Source organism: Neofelis nebulosa, chromosome 5, assembly GCF_028018385.1.
Source record: "Neofelis nebulosa isolate mNeoNeb1 chromosome 5, mNeoNeb1.pri, whole genome shotgun sequence".
NCBI lineage: Eukaryota > Metazoa > Chordata > Mammalia > Carnivora > Felidae > Neofelis > Neofelis nebulosa.
The window spans coordinates 5,201,985-5,221,071 of NC_080786.1; the positions used below are offsets into that span (position 1 = coordinate 5,201,985).

Genomic DNA, 19,087 nt, shown 5'->3' on the forward strand with positions numbered 1-19,087 from the left:
TCAGTGATTATAACTCAGTGGAAACTCAGATGATGGTTAGCATTTTTTAGCAATAAATTTAGCTAAGGTGTGTACGTTGTTTTTTTAAGACACAGTGCTGTTTCACGTGTAACAGATGTGTAAATGGAACTTTTATATGCACTGGGAAACCAAAAAATTCATTTTACTCCCTTTATCGTGGTCTGGGAGCAAATCCACGGCACCTCCGAGGCACGTACACCCGTGGCAGTCTCACGGGAGGGAATTGAGGCGCCACCGGGACGCACGGTTAACGCTTCTCCCTTCTAGGAGCCAGCGCCGCTCTTTGACCTGGCCATGCTCGCCTTAGACAGTCCCGAGAGTGGCTGGACAGAGGAGGATGGCCCCAAAGAAGGACTTGCTGAGTACATTGTTGAGTTTCTAAAGAAGAAGGCTGAGATGCTTGCAGACTATTTCTCCTTGGAGATCGATGAGGTGTGTATTCTTCACGTAAGAGTCCAGTTCTGCAGTTGGTCCAAGATCAGGATGAAAAGGCTGCCCACCCCAGCCTGGAGCATATATGTTCACACCTTCACTCCCAGCTTGCATTTCTGGGTTACACAACCGTTTTCTTACTCTTTCATGCCCATTTCTGTTCCCAGAGTGAAGGACTCACATGAGGGAGAGCTGAATCCCACGGTCCCCGCAGGCCACAGATTATGCCAAGCCACTTGCCTTCCTTGTTTCTTCATCTTATCCACTTAACCTTTGGGGCTTTCCATCTCCAAGTGTTCTTTAGTTGGTGAGCATATAGAAAGAAATAGTTGTTCTGCCTCATGTCAATACAGAAAGCTCGCTTTAAGTGCTTTGCTCTCCTGCCCCCAGGGCACCTGGCCACCCAGAGTGCAGGGAGGAGGACGGGACCCAGAGGAAGCAGCGGGAAACTGAACTTGATTAACTGTAACCGTGTTATTTCTTGTCCCCTTGTCTTGGCCTCTCTTCCGAAAACGAGCAGGAAGGGAACCTGATTGGATTACCCCTGCTGATCGACAACTACGTGCCCCCTTTGGAGGGCCTGCCTCTCTTCATTCTTCGACTAGCCACCGAGGCAAGTGACCAAGCCGACCCCAGGTGTGTGGGCCAGAGGGAGAGGGCACAGGGCCACACCTTCGTCTAGAAGGATGATGAAGAGGGTAGAACAGCCCAAGGCCCCCTTCCCCCGCCTCCCCGGGCAGTACTCGGCAGTTATGCTGTAGATTTAATACCTAAGAAGTAACACTTGAAAAGCTTCAAGTGGTGTGCAGTCTCCACTTGGAAATGAAAGGTGTTTATTAAAGCCAGTACATACGTTGAGGTGTCAAATTCTCTTTGGACCAGGTGAACTGGGATGAAGAAAAGGAATGTTTTGAAAGCCTCAGCAAAGAGTGTGCTATGTTTTACTCCATTCGGAAGCAGTATGTATGTGAGGAGTCGACCCTCTCAGGCCAGCAGGTACTGTGGTAATAATGCCCATCAGCACCCGGGACGGGCACGGGCCCTCATACCACCTTTAGGAGATGAAACTGGCCGTCCCCGAGTTCCTAGGATTTCACTGCACAGGAGGGTTGGACACGGCGATCAGCTTTTATTCGTGAGTTTTGCTTCCTTCTGCTGGTCTGGAACAGTGTCGCCGTCAAATGGAAGGACACAGGCCATCCCGAGGAGACATGGGAGGCTGTCTCCATCGTTAGCCAGTCGTGTGTCGCCTCCGCCTTCCGGTCCCATGTCAGCCTCCCCGCGCTCGCCCGGCTCTGGCAGCCTTCTGCATCCGACCGGTGCTCTGCCGGGAAAGCAGGGCTGTACCGGGGCGGCGTCCCTGGCCCTTCTTACGGATGGGCTTGGCTGGACACACAAGGGCCTGGGTGAATGCCCTGCTTACTGCTGCCATCCAGACGTCATCGTCAGGATCAGACATTGTGTTAGAGCCCGCTATAGTAAACTTCCTCCCAAATGGAAACAAAGTTTCCATGCGAGCAAGTCTCTTTCCCATGGTTCCTCTCTCACGTTCAGGCCTGTAGGCTCCCTGAGAGGCTGGCCAAAGAGGATGTGTCACCAGCACTGGCTAGAAAGCCCGTTGTAACCAGCAAGACTTCCCGGGCCCAGTACACGTCAGCCAGGAAACCATGCCCGCCGGGATGTGAGCAGGGTGAACGGGAGGTCTGTGACATCTAACGTGTCTCTTCCAGAGTGACGCGCCCGGCTCCTCAGCAAACCCCTGGAAGTGGACTGTGGAACACATCGTCTATAAAGCCTTCCGCTCACACCTTCTGCCTCCTAAACGTTTCACGGAAGATGGAAATATCCTACAGCTTGCCAACCTGCCCGATCTATACAAAGTCTTCGAGAGATGTTAAGCACCGTCACTCTTGGACTCGGGGGTGTGCTGTTCCTGCACTGTGTCCTGATGAGGGTAGGTCTTATGGCTGAAGACTCCCGTCTGCCTTCTGACCCACAGCATTCTTTCACCCTTGGTGGACGGACCAGAAATAAATTGTCAGACGCATCCTAACATGATTCCTTATTTTTTTTTTTTTAACGTTTATTTATTTTTGAGACAGAGAGAGACAGAGCATGAATGGGGGAGGGTCAGAGAGAGGAAGACATAGAATCCGAAACAGGCTCCAGGCTCCAGGCTCTGAGCTGCCAGCACAGAGCCCGACGCGGGGCTAGAGCTCACGGACCACGAGATCACGACCTGAGCCGAAGTTGGACGCTTAACCGACTGAGCTACCTAGGCACCCGATTCCTTATTAATACTTGAGGGGCTCAGTCGGTTGAGCCTCCAACTTTGGCTCAGGTCGTGATCTTCGCAGTTTGTGAATTCCAGCCCTGCATTGGGCTCTGTACTGACAGCTTGGAGCCTGGAGCCTGCTTCCGATTCTGTGTCTCCCTCTCTCTCTGCCCCTCCCCTGCTCGTGCTCTGTCTCTCAAAAATAAATGTTGAAATAAGAATTACACTTGAAATTCTTATTGAAAATCTTGAAAATCTACACTTGAAAATTACTCCATTTTCACCTATAATATACCTGGCTGTGTTAAAAAAAATCCAAAAGTAGTTTGAAAGCCCTCTGGGCATCTCGTAATTCTAAAAATGCCCTGAAGATTTTACAGTTCTTGCTCTGGTTTCTTTGTGTATTCTGGTAAATTTCTAATACTGGGTGATACAAATTATGTTGGTTCACGTGCCTTTTATTTTTTTTAATTTTTTTTTTTTTCCCAACGTTTTTAATTTATTTTTGGGACAGAGAGAGACAGAGCATGAATGGGGGAGGGGCAGAGAGAGAGGGAGACACAGAATCGGAAACAGGCTCCAGGCTCCGAGCCATCAGCCCAGAGCCTGACGCGGGGCTCGAACTCACGGACCGTGAGATCGTGACCTGGCTGAAGTCGGACGCTTAACCGACTGCGCCACCCAGGCGCCCCGGTTCACGTGCCTTTTAATTTTTTTTTTTTTCAACGTTTTTTATTTATTTTTGGGACAGAGAGAGACAGAGCATGAACGGGGAAGGGGCAGAGAGAGAGGGAGACACAGAATCGGAAACAGGCTCCAGGCTCTGAGCCATCAGTCCAGAGCCTGACGCGGGGCTCGAACTCACGGACCGCGAGATCGTGACCTGGCTGAAGTCGGACGCTTAACCGACTGCGCCACCCAGGCGCCCCTCACGTGCCTTTTAAAACAGGTCCTGGGGGCACCAGGGTGGTTCAGTCAGTTAAGCCCCAAAACTAGAGTCCTGAACTAGAAGAGGCTCTGGTGACACTGAGTATGGAGAAAGGTGAACCGAGGATCTGTTAGCACCCTCAGTAACCTAAGCTAATTAGTTTATTCGTAATGAAAAAACCTTGAGAGAAGACAGAAGTCCTTACGGAATCTGTAACTGGTGCACATTTTAAACCAGCCTCCTTTGTTAAGGGATATGAACACTACCGGCTTAAGTTCTCATTATTCTGACCTGAAGGATTACGTAAAAATACAAACCCGAGCCGTATGTGCCACTACCGTCAGATGCCTTTAATACTAGCCTGGTTCACAGAAATGTGCAGTGTGCACGGGAGGAACGCCTACAGTTTTGAGGTAAAATCCAGATGACAAGACTCAGTAAAGAACGTTCCATGGAAAGAACGGGGAACCGTCCCTTAAGAAAAACTGGAACCATTCCCTTTGGAAGAGACAAACCTGTTGTATCACAAAAGAAGCGGGATCAGGTTCTACCACGTAGAACTTCCAAAAAGTTGACAGGGCATCTCAGCAGCGGCCCTCCGGGAGCCCAGGCGGGGCGAGGAGGGGTCACCTCACCCCTCCTACCCCGGGTCCCACTACTACGGCTGCGAAAGAAATACGTAGGAAATCCCCCCAGACTCACGACACCGGTTCCATATTTTAAAAACAAAAGGCTAACTGCTCTGAAGAGGGTAATTCGCAGAGATTTTCTTCACATCCGAGTTAGCTTCAGGATCTAATTCCAAGTCTAACTTTGTTATCTTACGTGCCCCGGACTGACTTATTAGATTTCTCGCGGTATTTGTCCTGAACATGCAACCACCATCTCCACAAACACCTTGATTCTGAGGGCAGAAGAGAATCACGGATCCTGCAAAGTGGCTCCGTGATAAAAGCCTCTTAAACTGGGTACGTTTAAAGACGCGACTGAAGTTCTTAAAAAGCTGTATATTCCAGATTATTTTCCATGAGGAGAAGAGAAGAGGGGCAGCGTAAGAGGCATGTGGCTGCCCCGATGTGTTGAAAGGCTCCCGTAACAAAATGAATGTGTCAGGAGCCAGCCGTGGTCAGCAAGAGGGTGTGTTTAATAGGGTCTTGGGCCGACTTCCCCCGCCCCCGCACCCCCCGCCGGGCTCGTCTGAGGTTTCATTCCACAAATCAGCAGCAGATGAGATACTTTACACGAGATACAGCACAGGCGATGTTGACGACAAAGGGCCCTACTCTTACCTTAGCGTCAGGCTTTGGACTTCCCCGGCCACATGCAATAAAGCAAGTTTTATATACACTCCCCGTATCCGTATCTTTTTCTAACATTTTCTTATATAAATTTAAATATTTTACAAAAAAAGGCTTCTTCCTCCAAACATAGAAATTTGAGTGAAACATACATTCCCCACGTGTGAACCAGTTTCTTCACTAAAATATAAATGCTATCTGATACGAAGGGTAAGTGTCTTTGACCGCTGGAGAGGACTGAAGTCTGAATTGCACCGTGGAGAAGGCACTTGTGTTTCCCGAGGTCTCCAGCCAAGTATCTCACGGGGCGCTCACAGAACCGCCGTCCTCTCGCCGTGACGAGAGCCCCGTCACGGAGGCCGCTGGGGGAAATGGTGAGTAAACTCGATTCTACAATTATGGAAATAAAAAGTAAAAACAGCACGGACCAGTTCTTAGTCTAGAATCAAATTACAAACAAAATCCAAAGCGTTCATTCATGAAGATTCAAACCTGTTTCATTCTCTCATAAATTATAAAATACAAAGGTGGCTATTTTACTGACAAGACTCAAACAGTACAGAAGGGGGTTTGTGTCAATGGACAGAAAGTCCCTCTGGGCGGGACCCCGGGCGCGGCTCGGCTCCCGGGCGGAGGGGCGCCTCCTACTGCTGGGCCAGAAGTGCTGTCCTGTTGGCCTTCATCTTTTCCAGCCGCTTGGCCAGGTGGCTGTTGGTCATCTCCACCTCCTCGATCTTGTCCAGTGCCGTTCGTAACTGCGGACAGGGAGAGCCCAGTCACTTGACACGGTCACACACAAAACCCGGTGCCGCTTCAACGCCCCTGTCTGCGAGACGGGACCCGCTGGCGGCGCTGAACGGGGACACTGAGCGTCGATCACAGAAAGGATGGACAGACAGCAGGTGGAGGAACAGACCGCCGCTGAAACAAAAGGGAAACCTCTCCTTTTCCTTAGTCTCGAACTGACCAAAACATACAAGTAAACGGCAGTCACCGTGCAGGTCAAAACCCACCACGGAACAGGGAGAGACCCACGGCTGTTCCCTCAGGACTGGACCCAGGATTCAACTCCTTCCGCCACGAAGGATCTTTACGTTTTAGGAACGTGAGCGCGCAAAAGCAGGTACCTCTCGCTGTAGCTTCCTCTTCTCCGCCTTCAGTTCGTCTTCCACTTTCTCCGCGTTCTCGGCGGCGGCCTTATACCTCAGCACCTGGCCCTCGAGTCGGCTGACCTGTCAACAAAAGAACACGGGCCTCTGCTAACGGGCACCGGGAGCCCTTTGCCTGCAGCCACCATGGAAACGCAGCGTCATTACAAATCCCAAGTTGTCCCCTCACGGTGAGTCATAGGGCCTCTCAGAACCCAGCGGCTATTTATAGATGAGGAAGTGTCCCCTGAGAGGATTACAGCTGGACAGTCAACATAGGGCCAGTTTCCCACGTCAGGTTTACGATGGACATATTAAGTGCCAAAGTAACCCTGCAGGATCAGACGCTCTAAGTGGAAAAGCTTTTAGACTTCTTGAAATGTAGAATGAGGGATTTTCAAACTAAGGGACTTCCTGAAGTCCCCTGAAATATCTGGAAAAACCAGAATTACAGCTACGGTTTTCTACGCTTTCAATAGCGAACGGAAGGCTGAAGTGCCCTTCGGGGTCTCTTCTGCTGGCTTTCTTCTTTACTACAGAGCTTCTACAGAGATCCAACTGCAGAGGCAGCCAACCCAAAGAAACCTAGGTACTCCTGGAGTTGGCCACTTAGATGCTGCAAAGGGACTTTAAATCTCTCGCCACCATACTGAGAAGGTACTTACGTTTTGTTCCAACGTGGTTATATCCTGTTCTGCTTTTGAAAGCTTAAATTTGTATTCACTAATTTGTCTATTGGCATCTCCTAGAACAGAAGAAGAGAATGAATCCTCTCCCGGAGGGAGTGAAGGTGTGACCCATGAGGCGCTGACACCCGCTGCAGCCCGGGAGAGGACGATGCGGTCTCCAAGACAGAAACGAATGCCCGCAGGGCAGCCACAGCGTCTCCAGCGGCCCGGGCCCTAGAACGAGTCTCCTGCGAGAAGCTCCGGCACCGATCCAAGCCTCCCTTGGACCGGGGAGAAGAAAATGTACCCTTCGCCCCACGGTGTGCGTAGGCTGAACGTGGAGCAAGGAGCCCTGTCGGTGCCTCAGTGGCCCTGCCAACCTTGACCCCGCTGCCCCCCGTCCGGGAGCCTCCAGTTTCCTGTACCTTCCCGCCTCCCGGGTTCCCTCCTGCTGCCACACCTCGGGTGTCCCGCTCTCCCACCGCTGACTGAAGTCCCCAGCAACCTCCGTCATGACTCTCCTTAGGCAACTGTGACTTCTTCCCTGTCGCTTTGATCTGCACTGTCTTTTCTAACACTGATCATGCCTCTGAACGCGGGCCCTGGCTCCGCCTCCCTCGGTCTATCTGCGTCTTGCCGAGGGCTCTGTGCGTGTGCTTAATAAACATTTGCTGAAAGAAATGCTTTCCAATAACGTGGGTAATGTGATGGGTCGACTTCTAAATCATTACTTGTACTTCTGACCTAAGCAGCACATCATTTAAAACGAGAAGTTTAGAAATTCCCTCCAGCAAACCAAACTTAACAAAAATCACTCGCCGAGGACCGAGCGATCTTTGTAACCCCCGGGCCGGCGGCCGGCTCGCAACCCCCCGCCTAGAACACAGCCTCCCTGCCCGTGGCGCCGGCCCGGCCCCGGGACCTACTCTGCATGTCGATGAACTGCAGGTCCGAACCGTTGTGCAGCCCCGCCAGGTCGGCCGCCGTGCTTTCGCTGCGGGAGCACCTCTGCCGCTCTTCCTCCAGCTGCAGCTGCAGCCTCCGGATCTGCGGCGGAAAGAGCGGTCCGTCCCAAGACCCGAAGGACACGGCGGGCCCTCACCGGCCACACGGGTCGTGCACCCAGAACCGGAGCGCCCACCGCGGGGGCCACACTGCCAGAGGCGCTGGCGCCAGGCTGTAAAGCAGCGTCAGGAGGGGCCAGCCCCAGGACCGGGGGTGTGCCGATCGCAGCAGCCCCATCGTGTGTAGGCAGCTGCAACAGGTCTTTTCAGTGTTCTTCACTACTTTCATCAAATTGCTTTTTTGTTTTTAACTCTTTTATTTATCTTGAGAGAGAGCGAGAGCGAGCGAGTGCACGCACGAGCAGGGGAGGGCCAGAGAGAACCCCAGGCGGCTTCGGTGCTCTGTGCTACGCCCAATGCGGGGCTTGATCTCACAGACCAGGAGATCATGACCGGAGCTGAAATCAAGAGTTGGGCGCCCAACCAACTGAGCCACCCAGGCACCCCTAAAATTCCATTTTTAATAAAATTCCAAAGGGAGTTAGATGCTTTTGCTTTGTCTTAGAATTAGGTTACATATTCTACGTTGAGTATTCAGGAAACTGAAATATTAAAACTTAAATTCATATTAAATATTAAAATTGAGAAGTACATTTAATTAATATATTAAATTAGGTATTCCATATTAACATTAAAACTCAAATATTGGCTTAAATATATTAGTGTGCAAAAATAACTGCAAATCTGTTTTTGAGTTGGCTACATAGTTAATCTACCTTACTGTGCCCAAAACAAAGGATGTTTACAGTCACTTATTCGTAATAGGTCCACACTGGAAATAACCCAAAGGTGACAGGAGGATAAACTAACTGTGGCACATCTAGACAGTGGAATTACTACCCAGCAAGGAGGGAGAGCGGAGTGTGCTGTGTGGAAGACGCCAGACAAAAGAAGAGTGAGTACATAGTGTAGAATTCTAATTATATAAAACTCCAGAAAATGCAGACTAATCCCCAGTGACAGACAGCAGACCAGTGGTTGCCTGGAGAGTTGGGGAGAGGGAGGCTCAGGAAGGAAGGTTCACCAAGGGACACAGAAACTTGAGCGTTACGAATATTTCCACCATATTGACTGTGGTCGTGGTGCCACCCGTATCGTTAAGGGTTGAGTAGTGTCCTTGCAAAATTCATACGAAGTTCTAACTCCTGGTACCTCAGAATGTGAACTTCCTTGGAAGTGGGAGTCCCTGAAGATGCATTTAGTTAAGTTGAGATGAGGTCATGCCGGAATAGAGTGGGCCCACAATCCAGTACGACTGGTGTCCTTACAAAAAGAATGCCATAAGAAGAGAGACAGACAGAGGGAAGACGCTGTGAAGACACACAGAAGGCTGTGTACAGGCCACGGAATGCCAAAGTCTGCCGACAAACCACCAGGAGCCAGAAGAGAAGTGTGGAACAGATTGCCCTTCAGAAGCCTCAGAAGGAACCAACCCGGCTACTGCTGCCTCACCTGGGGCATTTTCTAATCTCCAAAACTGCGTAGACAAGAAATTTCTGTTGCTCTGAGCCAGCCAGTTCGTGGTACTTTGTTATGGCAGCCGCGGAAATGAATACGGCAGCTACATTTCTTTTTACCCTTTACGCACAGGCCGCTCATTCCGTACCAGTTATACCTTCGTAAAGCTGTAGGCTGCTTTAAATTGGCAAAGTGAAGAAACTAAAAAATACAACAAAAAGGAACTCTGGGTTGGAAAAAGACAAGGCCCGGTAGAGACAGGAGCCCTGCACATGGGGAACAAGGAGATGAGGCGAATGGACACGTACTTCATGCTCAGGCCTCCGGTGCAGCCTCAGTTCCCAGAATGCTGATGGAGAGGCTGGTACCCGCGCACGGGGGATCCGGGCACGTCTCCCTAGAAGACCATCTGCCTAGTCTAAAGTCAAGACCGACATACCCGAACGAAACACCCTGCCACATCAACTTCACCAAGACACTGACCTACACTTAAAGCTTCCCACTGGCATTTTAGCTCTCCCTGAAACGTAAGGCCGAATGATACACATAAAAAAGCATCTGTTTGGAAATAAACTATGCAGACAGAAGAAATCAGAAAACAAAGCAATGAGCTATCAGGATAAGTGAAAATAACTGCATCCTGGAAATGAATGCAGAAACCGAAACCCAACAGAAGCATTCAAAGAGAAAGTTAAGAACGTTTTTTAAAAAGTAGAGCAAAAGAGGGGTGCCTGGGTAGCTCAGTCAGTTAAGCATCCGACTCGATTTCAGCTCAGGTCATGATCTCATGGTTTGTGGGTTCGAGCCCTCTGTTGTGCTCCTCGCTGACAGTGTGGAGACTACTTGGGTCTCTCTCTCTTTCCCTCACTCTCTGCCCCTCCCCCACTTATGCACTTGCTCTCTTGCGCTCTCTCAAATTAAGTAAATAAACTTAAAAAAAAAAAAAAAAGCGAAAGAGATCAAAAGGGATGGGGAAACCAGAGAAACAAAAAAGGTTAAAACACTGGTCCCAGGGGTCTATTGCCCCCTCCCCCAGAAATCAGAGCCATGTTTCCCCAAATGCCTATTACTCTTATCAGCAGAGGTCTGGGGAGCACCACAGCTCAGAACTACGATGGGGAGCTGCCTCTGGGACCAAGATGTGAGTCTCCCTGGGCCTCCTTCACCATTCAACATCAAGGGTCAAGGGTGAACACGATGATCAGGGGTCCAGGTGGAAGAGAAGGCTTCCCTCGCTGTGACCCCATCAATAGTGGCCAGGGGAATCTTCGAGGACCAAGTACGCCACTCCCCCAATGGGGAAAGGGCGAGCTCTGCACTGGGAGGAAAGCCATGCTTCCCAGACACTTCCACCCTTTCAACACAGACGGTCGCCATCACCGTCTGCCTTGAGTGAACCAGGACTAGTCTTTCGTTCTCCCCATCATCATCACGTCCATCTCAAGAACAGTCATCCTCCTTCTATGCTCTTTCCTAAAGGGCTCTGTACAACTGCTCCTCACCCTTCCCAAAGCCTGGAACTCTGGGTTACCATTTCCCCCTCATCCTCAGTCTCTTCTCGGAGCTGTCTCCTCACCTAGTGCGCTAGCAGAAAAACGCTCTCCCCTGAGAAGCTCCCTCTGCAGCCCTCTGGCCTTCTGGAGATTGCTTCCACGGTCCTCCTACCACTGAGCCTGAGAACAGAACACATGACCTGCTTTCTGTGCTGTGCCCCAACTATTCTCCCTCGGTGCTCCCCAAAACTCCTCCTTTCTGACCTCTTCCCCTCCAATTCCACACACCTGCCACCCCTCCTCACTGCCAGTGCCCCACTCCTGCTTCACCATTTAGCTCCTGAACTTACTCCCTCGAGAATAGCCTTGGCAATTTCAAGATACATGTAAGTAGAGGAGTGCTCTACAACTGATGTCAGTTTCTAGAACAGCTCCTCTCCAAGGATCCTGCCATCTATCCCTTCTTGCCCTCACCACTCTCTCACGGGCACATACTAGATCTCCCACTAGATGAGGGTAGTCCCTGCATAAGTCAGTCCCATTCTCTTCTTTCTAATCTCTGTTCCTGATCTTTCCAGCTCCCTCTCTCAGGACCCAGAATCCCCAAAGCCTTCAATCCCACCAGCACCTCCCATCTTCTTTCCACTGGGTCCTGACATCTTCCCGGATTACCCATTAGCGTCATTACCCACCTAATTTCTGGGGCCATGGTTTTCCGCCCTCACCTCCTCTGCCCAGTTACACTCCCTGGTAAAATCCAACTCCACCCACCCATGCCGGCACCTGTGCCACTCAATGTGGCTGCAGACACCCACGCGGTAGGCGTGTTCACACAAACCTCTGACATACTGTGTAACCGACATGCTCGTTATGTGTGCTGTTTACTGTCTGCTCTTCTTCCACAAGAATGTAAGGGCTACTCGTGCAGGAATTCTTTAACTGCTGTGTTCACTGAAATATGCCAAATGCCTGTTAAACAGTGCGCTCTCTTTAAACATTTGAAAAGACTGAACAGGAGTCAGTCGTTCTAGGAGAAGATGGGAAGGGAGCAGATCAGTCAAGAAATTTCCCCAGGATCGAAGGACAGGAATTCCTAGAACTGACAGGGGCCCATACCACGCATGACAACTCCAAACCACGTCACTGTGAAACTTCCAAACACTAAGGGAAAAGTGTGGTATAAACAGCCAGAGAGGGTTCTACAGGAGTCACATACAGAAGATGAAAAATCAGAATGCCCCCGAAATCTTTAACAGCCATACCGGAAGCCAGAGAACAATGAAGCAACTTCTTAAAAAAAAAAAGAAGGAAAATGACTGTCATGAAGAATTCTATACCTAAACTGTTAATCAAGTGAGAGAGTAAAATGAAAACATCAGGCCTCCAAAGTTAAGAAAAATTTACAGCCCATATACACCTTTCTCAGGAAGTTACCGGGGGACAGACCAAAAAGAGAATGAATAAAAAAGGAGGAAGTCCTAAGGCCTTGCAAAAGGGGATCCAACCTGAGCCACAGCAGAGGAAAGCCTAGGTGGCAACGAAGGGCAGTCCGGCTCTGCACGGAGGGAGCAGGCCATTAAGTTCCCAGGGGCACAGGTCGTGCTCCAAGAATCAAGGAGTGGAACTGAGGGGCGCCTGGGTGGCTCAGTCAGTTAAGTGTCTGACTTCGCCTCAGGTCACGATCTCGTGGTCCGTGAGTTCGAGCCCCACGTCGGGCTCTGTGCTGACGGCTCGGAGCCTGGAACCTGCTTCGGATTCTGTGTCTCCCTCTCTCTGACCCTCCCCCATTCATGCTCTGTCTCTCTCTCTCAAAAATAAGTAAACATTAAAAAAACAAAAAAAAAGAAGTGGAATTGAGAGAATACATGGTGGACCTGAAAACGCTAACAGCAGATTTCACTACCGTTGCAGACTCTGTAGCCAAATTGGTCATAAATACACAGGAAACCAAGCAAAGGAAAAGCAAAGGCATGCTATGAACTCTGGGGGAGCCGGAGCCTCGAAGGACAGGGAAGGCACCCCTGGAATGTGGCCGGGCTCCAACGGCGAGTGGCGCTCGCAAGTCCTGATAAAACGCGTGGGCCGGGCGTGCTGTTCCTTCCGGAGGAGGATGGGGGCACAGGACAGAAGGCCAGATGGGAGCTTCTACAGAGGGAGGCCAACAGAGAATGCCCAGAAGCAACTGAGCGTGTGGAACGGAGATGCAAAAGAGCAGTACGCATCGAAAGACTCTGCCAGACCAGGTGGGCACGGTCAGGGGTGAGGGTGGGGAGGCAGGGCAGGGAGCTCCTGTCTTCACTACAAGCTCTGTGAAACTATTTACCTCCTTCGACTCCATGTCCTGTAAATTTTTTTAAAAGCACAGGAAACAACAAAGAGACAAATTGGGCATCACCTTTTTACCCTTCAAATGTTGCTTGCGTACTGATGTTTGAAGTAAGCACCCTTCTTTCTTGTGTACATTTTAATCCGCTAACGTTTTACCCTGTGATTTAGTCCATTACGACCAACATTACCTTCCAATGAGAAGAATGCCTTTACCTGTGATAGCAGCTCTTCCTTTTCTCCAGCAAGTTTTCGTAGCCTGACGTCTAAAAAAATTGGAAAAGGCTGTAAACCAAATTTGTAATGATACAGTACTGGAACAATTAAAAATAATTCTTGAAATTCAAAAACAACAAACATTATCTGATAAACAGCTCACAGCTTTCTATTGAAGAGCTTTGAAGGAAATGCTTCAGTTAATGGTATTAAGGAAAAGTACTTAAATATTCAACGCATATTTCCACATAGCTGATAGGTATCAAGGCACTAAATACAGCATTTGCTCCCAAGGGCAGTGATTTTCCATTTAAAGACAAACCAAAGTACAAAGATCACTTCCTTGTTTCAAAATGTGCAAGCTTTCACCGTAGGCAGACGACTCGAGCTGCCGGGGTGTTCTCGCAGGCTTGATGAAGCCTCACAGGAGCAAACACGATGTGGGGGAGAGGGGGTCTGGGCGGGGAGGCTGGACAGGGGAAGCAGGAACTCAGTGCCGAAGAAGCCAAAGGCCCACGCGGGCCAGTGGGGGCACACGGGGACCAACCCTGAGCCGAAGGCAGTCAAGGGCTAATCCGAGGCACGGCAGCTGGATCCCCGGGGCTCGCTCCCGGCCCGAGGGGAAGACGGCTGCTTCCCCGGCATGCATCAAAACTGGATCCTGGGCGCCTGGGTGGCTCTGGTGATTAAGTGTCCAGCTTCGGCTCAGGTCACGATCTCGAGGCTCGTGAGGTCAAGCCCAAGCCCCGCGTCAGACTCTGTGCTGACAGCTCGGAGCCTGGAGCCTGCTTTGGATTCTGGGTCTCCCTCTCTCTCTCTGCCCCCCCCACACACTGTTCATGCTCTGTCTTTCCCTCAAAAACATTTAAAAAACAATTAAAAAAGAAAACAACTGGATCTTGGACTGAGGGAGGACCACAGATGAGTAAAAGCAGCAGCTGACATCAAGCCAGCACCTCCCACAACCAACCAGGGTCACGGCTAAATGTAAGTGCTGGTTTCCTCAGCACCTTTCAGATCAACAGAGGACACCCTGAGCTGCCCCCAGCCACACATTCAACGCATTCTCTAGAGCGGCTCCCACTGCCTCGCCCGCATCTGCTGTATCAAAGTGCTCTGTTTCTGCAATTCTGTGCATTAGAGAATGTGCTTACTAACTCTAAAAATGTTCCACCCCTCTGGGAAACCTACAATATCTATGAAAACGAAAAAAAAAAAGATTTTTTTAAACAAAAAAGTGAGCTGATAGAGTTTCTGCCATTTTCCTTCCTCTAGAGCAGGATCTTAGTGGAGCCAATGGATGCACACCCGTGTGGTTTCCCGGGAGAGGTGTTATGAAAGTCTCGAGGGCTTAAATTTAAGAGGCTTAGATGTCAAGAGGCTCAGAGGCCCTGCTGTAGAAAGAACACTCCTGTAAGACCTGTCTTCTTGGTCATCTGCGGTGGCAAAGAGCTGCAGAACCGCAGGATAAGGAGCAGAGCAGAAAACCCAATTCTCTAAGAAGAAGAAACTTAAAACATACTTGGGAGCCCCCTACCAGCCCCCCTGGTTCCCTGGGGTGCCTGTGCTGGATTATCTCCTCCAGGAAGATTTGTATTTAGGTGAGAAAGCAATGTGTATACACCAACAGTGCCTCTCCCCAGGGGCCTTACAATGACCCAGATGCTGGTTTCCCAAGGTCAAGGATGCCTGGAGACAACGTGCCCAGATTTCTTCCTGTTAAGGATTTAGATACACCTCAGACGGCCCTTGTGTCGTTTTTGTTTTCCAAGATGGGACATGAATAAGCCAGAAGTCTTACGAGGACGACATTAAATACCTGTCGACACAGCAGCGGCCGGTGCCTTACCTAGCGGACCTTCTCCTGCAGACTCCAAGACCTGAGCAGCCTCCTGGGACACCACAGTGATGGCTCCAACCACCGGTTCATGATGGACGTCACCATTGGGGGTGCCATCAGGGATTATAACTAAGCCATGCTTCTGTGGAGAAGGCAAAACCCACCGTCACAAAACACGGCTCACGCAGAGGCGGTACGTCCTGTGACAGACAGAACGTGTGCCACGGGTAACACCTGGTGAGAACTAGTTACATGGAGCAGAGCTCTGCGGAAGAAGTGGCTTACTCCTGTCTACCGTGCACTGAAGAATGAGCACTGGTTTGTGTTTGGGCTAGGAAAGATAACCAGATGAGAGGGAAGAACAAAGCAGCGAGGGACTTAACTCCGGGCCAAAGCTAACGTACCTCTCCTGTCTTCACCGTCTCCTTCGGGTCAGCCAGCTGCTCTCTGAGCGCATCTCGCTCATTCCTAAGGCAGGCAATGTATTCTCTCTGTTTCTCTAGGGCCTGGTTTTAGACAGGGTAGCAAGGGAAAGAATGGCACAGAAAAAGAGCAAGTGAAAGAGGGAGCAGAGAGCACCTAATTCAAATAAACACAGACAAGGGCATAAAAGACAAGGGAGCAGTAAAAGCTTGGAAACCGGCAGTTAGGTAGACACGGGAGGAAATACAAAGTCTTGGGGACACACGTCTCCACAGGAGAGTTTTAACAGAAACTGGTTAATCGTGCATAAATTCGCCAAAGCATGCTTATCCCATCAGGCAGGAGAGCTGATCTTTCTTTCCCAGTCGATGAAAAGGAAAAAAAAAAAAAAAACAGGAAAAGGAAGATGAAGACAGCAATAATATTAAAATGAAGTTTTCCTTACTGATCTCCTTACTACATTTTCATCTGGTGACCAATACAAACAAATACATCTCACGTTTAACTAAAATACTTCATTCAAGAACATAGTGAAGTTTAATTCAAAAAATTAATTTAATTTAAACTTTTTTTTAAGTCAGAAAATTTCAATGGCCCTGGAAGAAAAAAACACCAGTATGCACAAGGTATTTTAATTCAATACTGGCCGTAGTGATTGTTCTCTAAGCAGTGTGGCAAAATATTCCTCAAATACCATCTAATTCAAAATAGCTAACCTCCAAAGGGATCCCCAAGGACCTGTTTTTCGTTAATTTACTTAAATACAATTAAGAATCATCTGGTTTTCTGATGCACCTTTCTGAATGTGAAAACCGAAACTAAAATACTGACAAAACCAAAGGAGCCCGCGTACGGAGCGCAGCAGAATAAGGGTTTGGGGATCAGGCTTTTGAGTGGTGGCAGGTCCCGACTTACCTATGTCTCAGACTCCCCATCTGAAAAGCAGAAGGGACAACAGCAGCCCCGCCCCAGGTACACGGTGTGGGCACTGCTGCAGCACCAGAGCCCCGGGGAAAGCTCCGGAAAAGCCGCCCCCCACCCGCCGTTTGCACCTGGAGTCCCCCACCACTGCCTGGACCTCACAACCGTCGGAGCTGAGGAGCCGAGGGTGGCGGTGGGAGAAGCGGGCATGCAAGCGGGAGAAGCAGGTGACAAACCAAACCTGCCCCAGGTAATGAAATAACCCAGACTTCAAAACGTACCCCAGGCAAGCAGTCTATGCGGACAGCTGATGGGTGACAATTTTTAAAAAGCCTCTCTCTACACGTGTTCGTATATTTAATATTTTCTACCCACAACCCCATTAATCCAAGAAATTAAACTACAACAGGTAACTCTGCTCTCTCGGTTTAGTGGGCTAGAAATGAGCCAACTGCTTCATTACTGACTGGGGAACAGGTGGGCGATGTTCGAAATCCTTACAAATCCTACTGTGCACCCAAACTGGCAGTCAGTAAATAAGGGATGCTAGCAATGACCTCTGTGCAGCTCCAACTATACAGCAGGCGCTGCTACAAAGACATAAAATCCGCCCTAATATGTTTACATATATAATCTCTCCCTTATATATCATGTACTTGGGTTATCCCCATTTCACAGATGAGAAAATTGAGGCCCAGAGAGGTTATGCTTTTCTTGCCCAAAGTCCCAGTAAGTGCCAACGCCAGTTCTTTTCAGTTCCAAAGCCTTTGCATACTTTTTCTATATCACAGCCGTAAAAAAGCCACAATTACGTTTCCTTACTGTCGTCTCAATGTTGCTGGAAAAGCAGTGTGTAAGGGCAAGTCCTACTCCTTGCTCACCCAAACTGCAACGTCAAGATCTCATTTCTTTTCAACAATTTACATTCACACCATATGGTGTGTCTTAAGTCTGCCTATAAGTTGATACTTTGAGTTTCTAGCATCATGAGGCATTTACCCTGACCCTTCACGCTAATACTCCCATGCCATTCCATTAACGACAAGTGTCACATCAGGACAAAAAAGCACAAGCAATACTTTCCCATCTGTTGACAGACACCCGGACCTCCGCTGGGTTAGAATCTGTGGGTTATTGGTATCTGCGTGCACAGTTACGCGTGCATCACCACACACAGCTGGGTCAGTGATCACAGCCACGGCATGCTCCACAGAAACACCAGCACTGAATATACACGGTCTCTCAGGAACAGACCAATTTGAAACTGGACATTCTAGCAAATGCTGGTACATGCCATTCGCTCCTCTTTCTACGTCTTCTGGCAATGGACAGCTTTACTTTTGGACTTTTTAAACTTCATCTTCCCATAATTATGGACGGGAAAATAAACTACATCCTATAAGTTCTCCCACTTCACCACAAAGTTTGGAGACTACCAAAATACCTTATAATTGGAACAAATGTACTCACGCCGGATCTGAAATCCTCTGTAGTACCTGACCATAAAACCACTACCCTGTGTTTGCATTCAGTAATAGCTCATACAGCAGATTTTTTTCTTAGGGTAAAAAGTACATGCTTGCGGAGATCTAAAGAATTCTTTACCCCTGACCTAACCTCAAATGCTAGTGTCAAGAAGTCTGGAAGATACGTATAACAGGCTGCACTTTTGGGCAACAGGTTAACTCTCCATATAATTGCACAGGGGCAGAAATATCTTCCGTCAGAATGGGAGTGAGTCTCACACTGGGCTATCTAGATCAAAAAGTCCTTTGGATGCATTTATTCTACATGTAGCCACCTGGCACTTAGAGCTGCTTTCGGGCTGTGTGCATGACTACAAGGGTCAATGAAGGAAGAACTAAAGAGAACCAAACTGTAGCATGAAAATAATGGCCATGTTCCTTTATTAAGTTACTAACTTGAAATCTTGAAAATGAAGCTGGAGGCAAGTGGTGCATTAGGGAGTCACTGACTGTGTTGAAAATGCATCTTGGGTAAGTCATGGGAGGGCATCAGGATGGCTATCGGAAAAACGGAAAACAGGTGTTGGTAATGGAACCCCTACACAGTGCTTGATGGGAATGTGAAATGGGGCAGTGGCTGTGGAATACAGTGTGGCTGGTCCCCAAAAAACTTAAACATACCATCGCCATATTATGCAGCAATTCCACTCCTGGGTATACAGCCGAAGAAATGAAAGCAGGGTCACAAAGAGGTATTTGCAAACTCATGTTCACAGCAGCATTATTCACAACAGCCAAAAGGTGGAAGCCAACCACGGGTCTGTCCACCAACAGACGAGTGGATAAACAAAACGTGGTGCATCCGGACAATGAAATATTTCTCATTCGGTCTTAAAAAGGAAGGGCATTCTGACACCTGCCCCACCACAGAGAAGCCTTGAGGACCCGATGGGAAGTGAAATAAGGCAGTCACAGAAGGACAAAGGCCGTCTGATTCCGTCTGATAATTACGTGAGGTGCCTAGAGCAGTAAGTCCGTAGAGACGGAGCGTGGAATGGTGGCTGCCGGGGGCTGGGGAGGAGGGTGGGGAGTTGGCGCTTAACGGGCACAG

General features: G+C 49.3%; 2 protein-coding genes across 28 annotated transcripts in view; one reads left to right on the forward strand and one right to left on the reverse strand.

Moving 5' to 3' along the window:
* The window catches only part of MLH1 (mutL homolog 1), a 48,541-nt gene extending 41,090 nt beyond the window's left edge, over positions 1-7,451 (forward strand). For 3 of the 5 annotated variants that reach the window (XM_058729356.1, XM_058729353.1, XM_058729354.1), the window contains 4 exons: positions 289-453; positions 974-1,066; positions 1,336-1,449; positions 2,184-2,506. In XM_058729356.1, the coding sequence (XP_058585339.1) occupies positions 289-453; positions 974-1,066; positions 1,336-1,449; positions 2,184-2,351 (540 nt within the window). In that variant the 3' untranslated portion in view covers positions 2,352-2,506. Of the gene's footprint in view, positions 1-288; positions 454-973; positions 1,067-1,335; positions 1,450-2,183; positions 2,507-6,851 lie in introns of those variants that run through there. The other 2 variants (XR_009261599.1, XR_009261600.1) reach the window with 2 other exon arrangements.
* The window catches only part of LRRFIP2 (LRR binding FLII interacting protein 2), a 106,875-nt gene continuing 92,567 nt past the window's right edge, over positions 4,780-19,087 (reverse strand). For 17 of the 23 annotated variants that reach the window (XM_058729358.1, XM_058729359.1, XM_058729357.1 and 14 more), the window contains 7 exons: positions 15,571-15,672; positions 15,176-15,308; positions 13,327-13,376; positions 7,697-7,817; positions 6,768-6,847; positions 6,082-6,186; positions 4,780-5,709 (listed from right to left, as the gene is read on the reverse strand). In XM_058729358.1, the coding sequence (XP_058585341.1) occupies positions 5,599-5,709; positions 6,082-6,186; positions 6,768-6,847; positions 7,697-7,817; positions 13,327-13,376; positions 15,176-15,308; positions 15,571-15,672 (702 nt within the window). In that variant the 3' untranslated portion in view covers positions 4,780-5,598. The remainder of the gene's footprint in view (positions 5,710-6,081; positions 6,187-6,767; positions 6,848-7,696; positions 7,818-13,326; positions 13,377-15,175; positions 15,309-15,570; positions 15,673-19,087) is intronic. The other 6 variants (XM_058729366.1, XM_058729369.1, XM_058729370.1 and 3 more) reach the window with 1 other exon arrangement.